Source organism: Microchirus variegatus, assembly GCF_963457635.1.
Source record: "Microchirus variegatus genome assembly, chromosome: 6".
Classification (NCBI taxonomy): Eukaryota; Metazoa; Chordata; class Actinopteri; order Pleuronectiformes; family Soleidae; genus Microchirus; species Microchirus variegatus.
Genome location: NC_139807.1, coordinates 17,313,938 through 17,329,614, shown reverse-complemented (window position 1 = coordinate 17,329,614; position 15,677 = coordinate 17,313,938). Strand labels below are relative to the sequence as shown.

At 38.8% G+C, this 15,677-nt stretch overlaps 1 protein-coding gene across 1 annotated transcript in view; it reads right to left on the bottom strand.

The window, feature by feature from the left end:
• aff2 (AF4/FMR2 family, member 2) overlaps nucleotides 1–15,677 on the bottom strand; it is a gene marked incomplete at both ends in the record, with an annotated part of 166,634 nt that overhangs the window by 21,983 nt on the left and 128,974 nt on the right. The window contains 3 exons of the mRNA XM_083891494.1: nucleotides 143–296; nucleotides 393–501; nucleotides 1,091–1,208. Coding sequence (XP_083747620.1) covers nucleotides 143–296; nucleotides 393–501; nucleotides 1,091–1,208 — 381 coding nt within the window. The remainder of the gene's footprint in view (nucleotides 1–142; nucleotides 297–392; nucleotides 502–1,090; nucleotides 1,209–15,677) is intronic.

The window sequence follows — 15,677 nt, the reverse complement described above, 5'->3', positions numbered from 1 at the left end:
CGTGTTGCCAGCATTTTGCTCGTCCACCTGTCACTGTGTCACTCTTTCATTCATTAGTTGGGAATGCTGAGTCAGCTTCTTTTTTTTTTTTTTCTTTGTGACTGAGAAACGAGACTAAAAATGTAAAGCATGCAATAAGTACCACAAGGTTCCCCTGGTGTCCTTGTGTTCCACTGTTGGTGGAGCTGCAGCAGAGGTGCTACTGGATGCACTGGGCTTGGCTTTCGTGGTTGTGCCCACTCCCACTGCTGCTTCACTGCCTGGAGAGAAAGGCTCTGGACCCTGGGTGATGGAGCCTACAGCAGTGTAACATTTCACCAGAATTAGTACCTTTATTTATATATATATATACATATTATATATGATACAGTTACTTTTCCATAATTACCAACCTGTGCCATGGTGATGTTCTTGCTGTGTAGAAACCAGAGGTTTGGTTTGAGCTTGGACTTTGTTCAACCAGCTGTCCAACTGCCACTTGTTAGTGGACGGAGGCTCAGGCTACATGGAAGAAAAAGAAAAAAAATGTAAGTTCAATAATTATTTCATAAATTCAGTGTAAAAACACATCTCCTTGACTTATAACTGTGACTTTGAATGTCACAGTTATAACAGATTAAAATGAAGTGATAATTCAAAAAGTAAGATAACATAATTATATTTTGGTGGTGATACAGATCTGGATTCTGTTTTTTTTCTGAAGCTACAATTCTTGAATATGAACATAAATCAAGGTTAAAATTAATAAAAATTTCACTTTTCTTCTAATGATGCGACTGAGGAGTTGAGAACATCTTCTTCTTACCACTGTATGATGTGTGAATAAATTTGGAGCATAGCACCTTACAGACCATACAAATAAAAGTCTATATTCCTCTTTTAAATTTCCTGATTGTTTTAGATGTATTCCTCTTTCCTTTTTATATTTGTTTCATAGTTGTTTCCTCTGCTCTTCAACCTATTTTTGTCCTTTTAATTCATTTCAACGTTCCGTCCTGTTCCCCCTCCTGTAATTCATTATGTACACACAGCTACAGGGAATACCCATTATCATTCCCATTCACACATAGAAACACACTTGTCACCCTACCTCGGGTGTGTTTGTGCGGGAGGCCTGGTTGTACTCGCTGTCGCTGGAGCTGCTCTCTGATTCATCCGTGTCTGACTCCGAGCTGCTCTCTGATTCGCTGCTGCTCCCCGATGCACCACTTTTGGAGAAAAAAAGAATAACAATCAACAACAATGTACAATTGTGAGAAAATAAACATTCCTGAATTAGATGTTATCAAGGCAAACTGTGGTTCCCAAACCATTTCTGCAAAACCTTTGGCAACTAGACTTTTTTCATGACTTAGTTGAAGTTGTGTCATCTTCACTGACTTTGTTATTGTCTGGGTTTGTTTAAAGGCATTATTTTGTTTCACTTTTAGCTTTGATTTTTGTGATTCTAGTTTTCCTGCCCGTCTAGTCTGAATGTTAGTAGAAATTATTTTATTACACTTATGCTTATCTTTGTGTTTGTGGTGTATGTTTGCTGCAACGCTGTGCTAATATACACTATTTTCTTTAATGGTTTCACTTCCTGTTACATTTATTTTCTTACTACTACTACTGTTGTTATTTCCCATGGTGAAATTATCCAGGAGGTGTACAGTTCAGGAGGAAATATCTTTTTAAGCTCTTAAGTAAAGAAAAACAAATCCTGTTTGTTTGACTTGTTTTTACTACTTCAGAAGAAAAGAATAATTATCAGAGATGCAACTCGGGTCTATTACTAATTCAGTGAAAATAAAACAAAGATATAAATAAACCGAGGGTATATAATAAACTGATGTTAATGAAGGCACAAGCACAGTGTTTGTGAACCAGTCAAATAGTCTCGTCCTCTGTGGTGCGTCGGGTTGGCCTTTGCTTGGTGATCATCCATCCTTCCACAGCACTTTGAAATGGCCTCCTAGAGGCAACACACACCCACTCATGCTTAAGAACTTAAGAATACAAACAAACAGGCTCGCACACAAAGAAATTGCAATCATGTGTAGTGCGACTGTGTGCCGTGTGTGTGTGTGTGTGTGTGTGTGTGTGCGTGCACGTTGTTTCAGTTCAAGGCTGCCATCACAGCAGACACCAATCTGTGTGAGCAGCCAAGCAGCAAATCCATCAACTGTTCCTCAGGCAACACACACACACACACACACACACACACACACACACACACACACACACACACACACACACACACACACACACACACACACACACACACACACACACACACACACACACACACACACACACACACACACACACACACGCAGTGAAGGATACTGTATAAATGCAGTCAGTGCCCTATGTTTTTTCATCTATTAGTACTCATTTCTTTTGTCTTTTCATCTTTTTCTCCTTCAATTTCAGTCAAATTTTCACCTCACTTTGCTCCATTAGTGTCCCGGCTGGAACAATATTGACAAAGTGAGACATTACATATATGTGAATTATGTGTATGTGTGTTTCCATTGAATCACAGCCAGATACATTTGGAAATGATATTAACACCTTCAGGGAAAAGAATGCTGATATATATAATGATAATTTAAAGAGAATATTAAGACGTAGGTATTTGGTTGACTGCCGTCTGACAGATCAGCCTGACAATAAAAAGAGAAATGCTGTCACATTTGATTCCTATTGTGGGACTCATCATTCAGTAGATTCAGTTTTCTCTCTCGGCAGCATAAACTGAATTTCATTCATCCACCTCATTTCTAAATAGTCACTGTTGTGTAGTGGCAAATGTGCATATTGTCGTGATTACAAAAACATCTATTAGATAGCTGACCTTTAGTCTACCCTGGGAATCTTACTAATCAGGCGACGAGCATGCAAACACAAAAACTGCTGTTTATCAAAGCAGATAGACTGAGAAAATACACCGAGTGGTATTGACCTGCACTTTGAGTTCAAAACAAAATTTCTAAAACATGACATACTCTGGTGATTTGAAAGGGACTTCATAAGTTTTGGTACTTTCATAACTTATCATTAACCTTTTATATTCTTTACTTCATGTCTTTGTCTACGTACCCTTTGTGATTGCCCCACCATGATACGTTTCACACATGCCAAATTAGTCCTGTTTCCTTTGTGTGTTTAGTCTCTGTGTTCCTCTTTGTCAGTTTCTATCCCTTTGTCCACCTTCTGTGTTAAACCTCCCTGGTTTCATGCTTCGGTTTGACTGCTGCACTTTTTTCCCTTTGTGTTCTTTGAGGATTTGGATTTTTTTTTGTCTGCCTGCCTGCCGGCCTGCTAACCTGCCTACCAGAGACTCAGTTAGACTGTCATTTCACATTTGTATACTGTGGACCGTACCCTAGCCTCATAACGGTATAAAGTGAGCATGAAATAGTCTGAGCAAACATATTAACAAAGCAGCTTGATGAACTGACAAATAACCCTTTCTGCCAGAATCAGTTGGAAATCCATTTACATTAGCTTTAACAGTGAGAATTCTTAAACAGGGCTCACAGAGAATAGTTGTAGAAACAATGGTTAACATGGTGAACACCTGATTCCCACTCTTGCGTGCATCTGAGTCATGCATTTTCAGTCTGCCTCCCTGTAGTTTAGACTTCAGTCTGCTAGTCTCGGCTCAGTTTTCCAGGCAGCAGACATTGAACTCTCAGCCTTCCGCTGTTGGTTTCAGATTTTTCCACAGTTCAACAGTTTTGGCTGTAGGCAAAAACGTATGTGAAGACCTTGAGCCTTCACTTCCCAGACACCAACCCAAGCCCCGGCAACAGATTTCAAAGCTGCTTGATGTCACAGAGCTTCAGTCCCCCGGTGACCTTGAGTGCTGGCCAATGACCCTGAGCTGCGAATTATTGAGAGCCTCTGCTGCCCACCACCACCACTACTGACACCCGTCCAGTCTGCTCCAGTTAGAGGTCCCAGCCTGTTCTTGATCCTGAAAGCCCCTGCCAACACTTTCCAACTATCCAGCAGTCTGTCTACACCGTGATCTACTGTGATCTCCTGATCCACAGTTACTCTGGTTTATGACCTCAGCGTTTGTTGTCGGTCACTTTCTCTGTTGTGAGAGAAACGCTCTCATAAAGAAAATTACAAACTTCCACGACCCCAAATCTACATTCATTGCTAACTAGTGCAGTGCCCGTAAGAAGTATGTGCACACCGCAAATCAAATACGCCTTGTAAAGAGGTTCCAGTCACAAAACAGCTAGCTACACTAATGCTAATCATAGCCTCGCTAGCTTACCTTTGGAAACAGGTTCGCCAAGTTTACTGCAAAATAGCAGCATGCTAATGGTAAATAAATATGTGCTTGGATAAATTTCAACAAATATGGACACCGACTTTGTCGTTTCAGTACCACACCATGTTCTGTGTTGAACCTTGTGAAAATGTCTCACCCACCGTGAGGACAGCCTCTTCTCTCCCACCTCCCTGCTCCAGACAGCGCAGCTGCTGCTGATGAGCCGCTGCCTGCCGCCTGGTGTAGCGTGATAAATCAGCGAAAATTAAAATTACTCCGAAAAATCAAGGATGCACACCATCGGGCCATGCTCAACCCATATCCAAAATCTTAGGTCGATCTGAGCTAAGGTCAGCGAGATATGCCCGTCACAGACACACAGACAGATGCAGCTTGCTTTATAGATGGATGTTTTGGCCACTTAGGGACAGTGCAACTAATTCAGAAATCAAATACAGATAAAAATAATCATCATTAGTCCTTATTAGCTAAATGCTACTGCTCATCACTCCATATGAACAGTATTTGTGTGATGGTGGTTGCTGGGCAGCCAGTGTACAACTATGGTTTCTCACAGCCTTTTTCTAAAAAAAAAAAACAGCTGACTGCTGCTGAAAATGAGATTAAGAGTGGAGCCGTGGACTGTATAGTAAAACATTAAGATGGGAAGATTAGATGAGGGTCTGACAAATGACGTGTTAAGAATCTTGGAGAAGTGATGTTTCTCGGATCCGGGTTGTCAAACATTGTTTCAGGGTTTCACAGTGAACAGCCTGCTCACACATGGATTACTGGAGGAGATGGCAGACAAATGATGATCGCAGAGGTTTGTTGGACTTCCGTTCTCCAGTCTTTTAATGTCCCCCCTTTGCCTTTTAAGGAATACTTTATTGTGTAAGTAAAATAGAACAAAGGAGTTTTGTGAGTCGGCAGCCGTTAGTTATTGTTGTAAATTAGACTGATCCTTGAATCAAATCCAAAAGAACAAACTAACCAGACTCTCCCTAAACTACAATACATAATTATTCACATTCTTCTACAGAAATGACAACTTTCTGAATGAACAGTCACAGCCAATGTGTTATGTTTTAAGTTAGTTTTACTGTTAAGAAACACATTACTGGCTGTAGTAAGAAGTAAATCATATGTTAAATATTAACATGAACTTTCCAGAGGACATGTTCTTAATGTCATGAATACATTTCTCAGATAATGCAGCTTTGGGAACAAACCAAAGCTGCTCTTTGTTTGACAGAGGTATGATAATGATAATAATAATCTGGGATTCTCTTTTACTAAATCCAGATTGATTGGGAGTGGGGTTGCAGCCTGTCTAGACAATTTATCACAGATCCAGTCCAAACGTTTATTAATGCGTCATAAAAATATGTTATTATTTGACGAGTGCCTGTGATTTTTTTTATTTTTATTTTTTTAAAGCTCTGGGAAAGTTAAAACATGCAGGCACTCGGGGGCCCAGTCCACCAGGGGCAGCCAATATTGACAATGAGACATTGGCAAGAAATCAAGGTGAAAGCAAACATCAACTGATGTAGAAAACGTAATGTTCTCACTTGTCGTTACTGGATTAGATCTCCGGGGTTTGTGAATGTGCTGGGCTTTAAATGATGCTGGAGTCTGAGGCAGCGCACAGCAAAATGATTGATGTAAGTAAGTCTGTTGTATTAATATTTTAATTTCTTGTCTAGCTGTTGGATGTTTACATCATAAAATGTATCCTTCAGTCGATAAGAGGAAGTCTCTGTTGGGATGTACATAACTGACAGAATCGTTTTCATGAACCTTTATTAAATTTGACAGTTGCTTTTTTTTTTCTTTTATGGCGTCTTATATCATCCTTTCATTTGCCAAAGATAAAATTGACTGGAAGCATGAAAGGCGTCTGCATTTCCCACACTGATATGTTTGTTTGGTTGTTTCTTTTTTTGCTTAAATACCATGTTGTATTAAATAAAAGCGCAAACGCATGCCTTTTCTTCTCAATGGGATTTTCAGTTGAGTGCTCTCTAGCCTATTTTTTTTTCCTGGCAACAAAAACACTATGTGCTGGAGGAACGAGATGAAAGGAGATGACTGTGTGGATGAAGCATTACATCTGGCTCACTTTCCCCATTTTATAAAAAAAACATTTTTTTTTGCCTTTTTTTCGCCCTCAGGAATCAGCCGTCGGAAATAATTTCATGCCATGGTAGGAGCCAAATTAAAAAGCAGTGCTAGATGATGCACAGTGACAGACAAGACTGTGTACATGTACCAAACGGGGATGGATGACTTATTTGATTAACCAGTTTTTCTTATCTAAATATTAGTGCTGAAGATTTATTAAAAAAATGTACCAATTATTTGCAGAACTTGCAGTGATTTATCACATCTTTCCATCTTAATGCTGAAGCTTTCAATAATTCAAATGTAAAACACTATTGGTTAATAGCATCTTAGAAACAGATGCTCTGTTCTTTTAAGCCCAATGTAACAGAAACATCCACACACAATATAGAATATATACACTGTTCTTTACAGGTGTGGTCCTGCTCATATATCTTCTAGTATCAAAGTACATCTTTGCTTATTTAGTACACCGAGCCTCCTCTCTATATTGTGCCTGTGTCAGTGTTGCATAAGTAACACAGATAAGACTTACAAAATAGCCTTTGTCAGATCTTCAGGCTCCATCAGAGACTTTGGTGTCCGTGTGTTTGCTCGTGTGATAAAATCACAAGCTCAACAGGGGAAATGAAAAGCCTTACAACCCTGACAAAGTGATCTGTTGGTGTGATGATGTGTCCACTGAGCTTCACAGGATCTCTCCCAAGACAAACTCTCACAGGCAGCAAGCTAAGCTATAGCAGGTATACCTGCATCTATATAGCAACGACACAAACCCTTGGAATTACCAACGAGGTAAAATACATGATGAGCAAAGTTTGCACAACATAATGTTATGTGGTGTGAAGTGAAGGTTAATTGTTTCCAACTCTAAAACACTTTTTGTGGTTTTGCACCCTTTTGACATTCGGTTCATTGCTCTCATTTTCTAATGCATTATTATTGTCAGTAGAGCTAAATTTAACGTTATGAGGCTCAGTTATTACTTTTCTAAGCAAAAGGTCTAAACTGAAGCACACACACATGTTCATGTAGGATGGGTTCAAGGGTGTACTTGTACTATAATGATGGACACTTAGTAATAGACAACATGTCTCTGTAGAGGAAATATACTGTGTTTAAATACCTACCTTGTGTTTTTACAATGAAATAATTTGCCACTTTAATTCACAATTACAACTGTTTCTCTCTCTGTGTGTATAAGCAGAATGTACACACCAACATTATGTAGGTGCATATTCCTACTTTTATGACACATCTTCAAATGACAGTGAAGTACTGTCTTCAGATTAAAGGTACAGTGTGTAAGATTTTGCAACCTTTATTGGTGTTACATGTTGCAGCTGAATATCCATCACACCACTCTGTTGAACTTATGTATCCTCCACTTAGCATCAAAAACTAAAAGGATGTTTAGCTTGTCCATTGTGAGCTATTATGTTAATATTGCGGTCCAAAATGGCAGCCTCGGGTCAGCTCCTAATATAAATATAAAATGCTCATTCTGGAATAATGGAAAAACAACAATTTATGCAAGCATGTGGTCTACTAAGATAAAGTATAATTATTTTATTTGTATTATCTTTAAAAAATATTTAACCAGTATTTTATACACTGGACGTTTCAAGTGTTTATTAAGATAGCACCAGAAAAACACCTGACCACATCTCATCTGTCTAGTCTTAGTCTAAAATAAAAGTTATTGATGAACAGAAACAGAAGTTAAGTGAGCAGGAAAAACAGGAATACATTTCTTTTTCTTCCCAAACACCTGTGCTTGTTTCATGTTTTTATGGTTATATTAATGTTTCTTAAATAACAGAGATAAAGTAAAAAACTCTATGTGGTTTCATGCTAAAAAAGGTTAGTGATAACCTGAAACTGGACCATGTTTATTTTATGTCCTGTCAGTCCCATATCAACGATTAACCCGGAGCAAATCGTACAGAAAATGCACGTCCTTGAAAGCACATTTGGCCAAACCAATTTGTGGAAGATGAATGGTGTTATTTCTTGGAGCCGAGGCGAAAATGTTATTTTGCGTGAATAGACAAGTTTTGCTTGATATTAAAATCTCAGAAGTTTACAAGTTAACATCAGAATTGCACCATGTACCAGTCCTGTTAGACAGCATCATGTAGAAGATAATGTAAGGTGAAATCTTGTGACTTCTGTCAAGTCCTTTCTCAACTGCTCTCACAAACAAAGGCTCCATCTGTTTTGCAGTCAATGCTACACTTTATACTGTATCAACAGCAATTGAACAGCAGCAAGTGAGCACAAAGAGAACTGAATTGATCAGCTGCTAATGGAGCGGTGGCTTTGTGCCAGACTTGGATAAACCACAGCCAGCTGAGGCATGTAGTGACGGAGTGTGACGCAGGACAGAAAACCAGGTGAATGTCGGCTCTTGAAACAGCGGAAAAGAACCAAGTGGAAATATGCAGCATAATTGTAACAGCGCTGGAGAGCAGAGTGGAGGCCATCTGGGCTCAGTTCATCTGTCATCTTATCATTTGCCTTCAGCTCACTGGTTCTGCCTTCCACTTGGCAGAGCTCGCTGCTGCACAGCTGGCTTTACAATCTCTCTCTCTGTTTTCTCCCTCCATCACTCACAAGAGTGTTGTGTACACTGCGGCTTGTGAGTGCAAGTGTGCATGAGTGTGCGGGCATATTTGCATGAGTGGTTGTTTATCTCCAGGTGTGTGTAAATCTATGACGTGGACCATTTTTGACAGGGTTTAATGGAATCATTGCATTCACTTTGGTGCAGCGTATGATTTAAAGACATTTGACTCACTGACGAGGTGTTGTAGCACAATTGTGCCAGAAATGGGACAAACATTGTTCATTTGTCTATTGATAAATACAGTGCATTCTTATATTAGGTATGTGCTAAACCATGGATTATGGGTTTAGATTTAAAATTTTAGGTGACAATTATTTGTTTATTTTAATTTACGCTACTTTTTTCTGGTACAACATTATGGAAGACTTATTTTTATGTTAAGATTACAACATGAAGTTCAATAATATATAGCTTCTTATATGTCAGAGCAAGTATAGTACACAGTATAGAGTATATTTTAGAGATCGGCATGATTATTCCATTATTTGATTAATCGATTGATTATATATAAAAAAAATCTTCAGTGATTATGTAATTTGTATTAGATCTAAACTGCTGGCAGCAGTTTACAATGTTTCTTGAATGCATCTTGTAGCTGCTACTGGCTCCTCTAAGCTCAGCATGCTGTGGACCATAGACATTTAATTTAAATATGTAGACGCCTTATTTGCTGTGTTGCCCGTTGACGTCATACGTCAGTGTGTCGGCCATATTGTGAGAGCCAAGTCTAGCCCGTAAACCAATACAGGTAGACGTGGAGACTTGGTTTTCTCGATAAAAGAAACATTTACTTTCTACAGATTATGATGAGTTATTTTTATATGAAATTTATATTAATTTAAGTATTAATAATGTCTGCAAATCCAAATAGTAAGAAACTTCAACTGACAGTCCTTTTCTGCAGCGAAATGATTCACCCCATGAATTATTGATAGTGATTTTATTCTATACAATAACATGTCACACATTTCCTCGCTCTCTTCTTCCACCCGTCTCAGTTTCTCATACAGTAAATTCATAACAGCACAAAGACTCGGGACAAACCATGCTGATAGAAGGTGTTTGAAGAAGCTGCTGTTGTGAACATTTCTATGGGCAAATAACAATAATCACAACACAGCTGTGACCAAAGCAGACATCTAGAAAATCAACTATAGCCCTTATTTAGCTGTTAACTGCTATATGATTTCAAGTTCAATGGCTCTTTTTAATAACATGCTTAAATTAATTATTTATTGCTGCAATCACAGTCATATGATCTGCAACGTGAATGTACTTTCAAGTTAATCGTCATGAAAAGAATTGTGATTTCAAGTACATGAATATGTGGCACAATATGGCGGTCAATGTATTTATGTCTATGCTGTGGACTCTATGCATTTGAGTATTGTACTAGATTATTCTTCTAACTTTAAAAACCACATGTACTGGACTATGGAGGTGTCTTGTATATGCATGCACTGGCCCAGGTATTGCGTAATATGCTTGATTCTGTATCTTCATTTCATCACAAACTTTAAAGCTTTAACTCACTGTGAACTTGATTCTCAGGTTGGATGAGAATGGCCTACTCTGACCACCCAACGAAGGTCTCATTGGTACAAACTTGTATACAAGGGTCTTCTTGATCTGCTTCCCTATTACATAAGATTTTCACCAAAAAATGTACACTACGCATTGCCTTCCCGGGGCTTTTTACACACACTCTTGTGCTCCTTCAGACTGGAACAATCTACAGAACAGATCCTTCAAATTCTGGAACATCTGGTTCTTCTGGATCATTTTAAATTAATTTTGTACTTAGAATCTAAATCTTTGTTCTATCACTGCTTTTAGGTTGCTGTCGTTTGGTTCTCTAATGTCTGTTATTGTTTTTTGGATGAGTTGTTTTTGTTGATGTCTGTTTGTCGCTGCCGTCTCTTGCCCTCGGCAAAGAGAGCTGCAATCTTAATAGGATTATCCTGGTAAAATAAAGGTAAAATAAAAAATAAATAAATAAAGTAATACACTTTTCCATGGTCATTAAATGCATCTTGTTGGCTGCTCCTCTAAGCTGAAGGCTGTGAAATTTACCAGAGTCATTAATGTATCCTGCAGCCTGGAGATGAGATGAATAATAATCTCCAATAGTGTTTTTGGTTGACATGTCCATCCCTAGCATATTTATTGTTTATTTACTTATTTTATTACATTTTCTACCTTTTCAAAAGCACACACTTAGAGTTGCATTCCAGCCAAGTGTGTATGAGTGTGTGTGTGTGTGTCAGTGTGTGTTTGCCTGGGGCTTCACTGTGGGGAAGGCTATAACAGGTTTCCATTCCAACATACATAGTGTAATGCTCACTGGCAGCAACAGGAGTGACAGGGATTGAAGGAGTGTTTCACATCTGGATTCATGTCACATTTGATGCAGTTGAGTGGCAGAACTGCACCTACACTGTTTAACATGTCTGTGTTTTTATCCTGCTGCGATGTTGTTGATGGTTTGTGATCGCGACGGTGAACGCCTCCATCTCTATTATGTTACGTTACGTTACATGACAGGTGAAGTGAGACTTCAACTGCTTTGCATTCATGCATTTTTAATTAATATGTTGATTAAGCTTCACAAATTCACCTCTGTTTTTACTCTCTTGTAAGATTAGTTTTCATGGTGCTAACTAGTAATAGCTTATTATGTCTCTGGGATATTTCATTTTAGAACGCGTCAAGTTCACCTGACAGAATAACCGCAGAATCAAACATTCTCATGTCTGGACAAAAATAATGATAACTTACTCAATATATGTTGGCAGTGAAGGCAACCTCAGAGGTGTCTAAAAGCAAACTTTTAGGGGATCAGAATCTACTTTGTTTGACATCCAGGCAAAGATTAGATGACTCACTCACTGGTTAGGACTTTATTTCCAGGTCACACGTAAATGAATTAAAAAATCTTCAAATGCCGAAAATAAAGTGAACATCAAGGATGCACACCATCGGGCCATGCTCAACCCATATCCAAAATCTTAGGTCGATCTGACTAACGGTCAGCGAGATATGTCCGTCACACGCACACACACACACACACACACACACACACACACACACACACACACACACACACACACACACACACACACACACACACACACACACACACACACACACACACACACACACTTGCTTTATAGATAGATATAGGTGGCAGCAGGTTATTTATTGAAGGAAGTGAAGGAGAATGAGTTTCTGTAATGAACTTCACATGATAGTATTCACAATTGATCTGTCAATTATTGTCTTGATTCATCAGTTTGTTGGTTAATATTAAAGCTCTCATAGAGTGGTCCTGTTGCACATATATGTTAGTTATGGAGGTCTACTTACATACATTAACTTGTTTTTATGGTCAAAAACCTCCTAGTTGCTGTAAACGAGCCGTTAGATGGCCAGCCAATGTAGAGCCTTCCCAACTGTCTTGTGATTGGCCAATACCGGGAAGTGACATAATCAGCACACCCGCTCTCAGAAGCACAGCTCCCCCCTCTGGAACGGTGGATGCAATGCTCCTCATTATCAAAACATTGTTTTAACAATGTTTAAAAATAGCTTCTTCACGACTCCCCGCCGCAGGCCCTTTCATGACTTTGACCCGGAGTCAGACCCAGAGTCAGAAGACACTGTCGCTCGTGAAACACCTCCACAACGGACGCTATTCTTCTTCTGCGGTTCAATGTACGCAACCGGATGTGCCCGGACTAGTGCCCGGAACAGGACGATCTGCTGTTCCGGAGAACTGCTGTTTATGTAACCGGATCAGGTTTTTTCAGAGATATCGCTGAGCCCGAGATTACAATACAACACAGCGTTCTCAGAAATGGCTGAACTGTTTGTTTCGAACCTTCAGGGCTTCTTAAACAAAGTAATGACGCAGATACACACTAAAAAACAGCGTTAATTGGAACGGTCTAGGACCACTTTAATAAAGTCAGAGAAAATGTTGAAAAATCTCAATCTGTGTTTCCCAAAACCTCGAAATAATGTTGTTCAAGTAACTTGTCTAGTACTCAGTTTTAATGATTTCCTTGTTACATGGAGCAACCATAGAAACTGCAGAAACCAGAAAATATTCACACTTGAGAAGCTGAAAAATCAAATCACACACTCAAACCGAGACACTAGTTGGCAATTAAGTTTTATTTATTTCATTTACATTTTTTTGTTGGGTGAGGGGCTTTTTTTTTTTATTCCGTTATTGGACTTGTTGTTTGAGTGTGAGAGGGGGAAGAGATTGAAAGGACCACTGGTGTTTGGAGTTGAACCTGGCTTGCCAATTAATTTTATAATGTAATAGTCATTTAAGCTATTAATCATTGCAGCCTTATTTTCTACTTTTATGAAAAAAAAATAAAAAAATCTTTGGTTTTTGATCATGGATCCTTAATGAGTATAATAATCCATAAATAAAGAGACAACATGTTTTTCAGGGGTTACAAAGGTATGGAGTCTTTATAATACTGGTAGATCTGAATGAATTCTACTTTAAATTAAAACAAAAAAAATCTCTTCTAATCCCTGGTGTGCCCTTCATTTCCCAGTTTCTTACCTTAGCTTATATTTCTATATAGATCAATTCCTTCTCTCCACTTAAAACTCCCTGTGCCACAGATCACACAGGTTTGTCTCCCACACTGTCTGAGAATCCAAACCAAACGAATCCACTGTCTGTGCGCCAGTTTGTCAAACTCCATGGTCAGAAAGCTTCAAAACATTAGCAAGGTTTTACACCAGACAATAAAATCAGTTTGAACATTTTCTTTATCCATCATATCTTGAGTTTTATGTTTTGGTTCTCCCCAAATTACACTACACTGAGCAGAGCAGAGCACTCCTACAGCGAAACCACTATTAATACTAGAACCTATTTTACTTGTGCTTTCAATTCTGAAATAATTGGAGAAAAAAAAACATATAACTGCAGGCAGTTTTCCTCAGCGGGGAATAGATTATGAAAGATGCACGCAAGACATGGCGAAGGAAATACAAGGAAACAGATGGATTAAAGATTTTTAAGATTACAGAGCAATAATATAAAAATGATACACTGCAGTCACTGGGATGATAGGTAGGGAGGGAGGTGTTTTGGTATGTGGGTGAGGTTGTCAGTGCAAAGATTTTTTTTTTATATATATATATTTTTTTTTTATAAAAAAGGATGTGTCTGCATGAAGTGTGGGTGAGAGTTTGTGTGAATGTGTGTTACTTTCCGTGGGGGATATAGCCAGTGGATTGCTCACAGCATCTCTCGTCCCAACGTCCCTGTGTGTGTATGTGTGTGTGCGTGTTCGTCTGTGTGTGTGTGGTGTTTGGTAGATTGGGCTGCAGAGTGAATGGGCTCATTAGTGGTAGCAGTGTAACACATGGCCTCGGGCACACGCAGACACACACACACACCTCTCCCTCTCTCTCTATCTCTATATATCTCTCTCCCTCACCCCCACAACACACACACGCAGACACACAGTCACACTCCAGACTTGCATGCTAATGCCCTCGGTCTGTGAACACAACGAGCCTCATTTATAAAAGATTCTTATATTCTTCTGCACCAGTCTGAAGCTCCACAACACTTTCCAAGCAAAAGACCAACTTATGAAAAATTGATCTCAGAGCCAAAAATCAGCTGTTTACACGAATCCTCTCCACAGCGCTGTGGTGTAACAAATGCAATGTTTCATCTGATGATTAATTAGGTGACATGTTCCCCCCAAGATGTTAACACTCAACAAGAGGATAATAATGGGTGGCCCACACAACACAGTGCAAGATAGATGGAAAAATGTTAAATATTATGGAAATGAGATGCATCACTTCCAGAAACGAGACTGGAAGAGTTATTAGTGACGGTTGTTTATGTAAAGTATTTCCTGTCTATTTCATTTATCTTTGTCCATGTGACAAACCAGGGGCAGCAGGGAGAGCTCATACTTGACCCCATTATTAGCTGAAATGAGACAATGTAAAAAGAAAAACCTTTTTGATCCATTAGTCTGCAATTCTTATTCCAAAGTCCACCCTCACACTAGTTGATTTGAATTTCTGTTTGGCAAAGACCTTCAAATGTTGGAAAAAAACAGCAACACACACACACAAAAAACTACCGTTGTTCTCTGCATGGTAAATTTTTCAGACACTGACAGCAAAACAATGAAAGAAAACTTTCCACACACAGACGCAGCAGCAGCTCTGGCCCCAAGCTGGGGAGGAATGATTGACACTTTCAAATGAGAGGAGCTGAGGAACGATGCTTCCACTGATGAATACTTAAAGATGTCTTTTCTGCTCGGTCACTGACCATCAAACGTCACGATCTCAGTAAAGTTGACCAGATGAACAACGGTACATGTTGTTGTGTCGGGGGATAGTCATTCAAAAATATGTCAATACTTGTGTGAATCCACATCTAGGTTATTGCCCTTACACAAAACTGAATACAGCATTGTAATTATATATATATATATATATATATGTGTGTGTGTGTGTGTGTGTGTGTGTGTATATATATATGTATGTATGTATATACACATATGTATGTGTGTGTGTGTATATGTATATATATATGTATGTATGTGTATATGTATGTATGTTTATATATGTATGTATGTATAT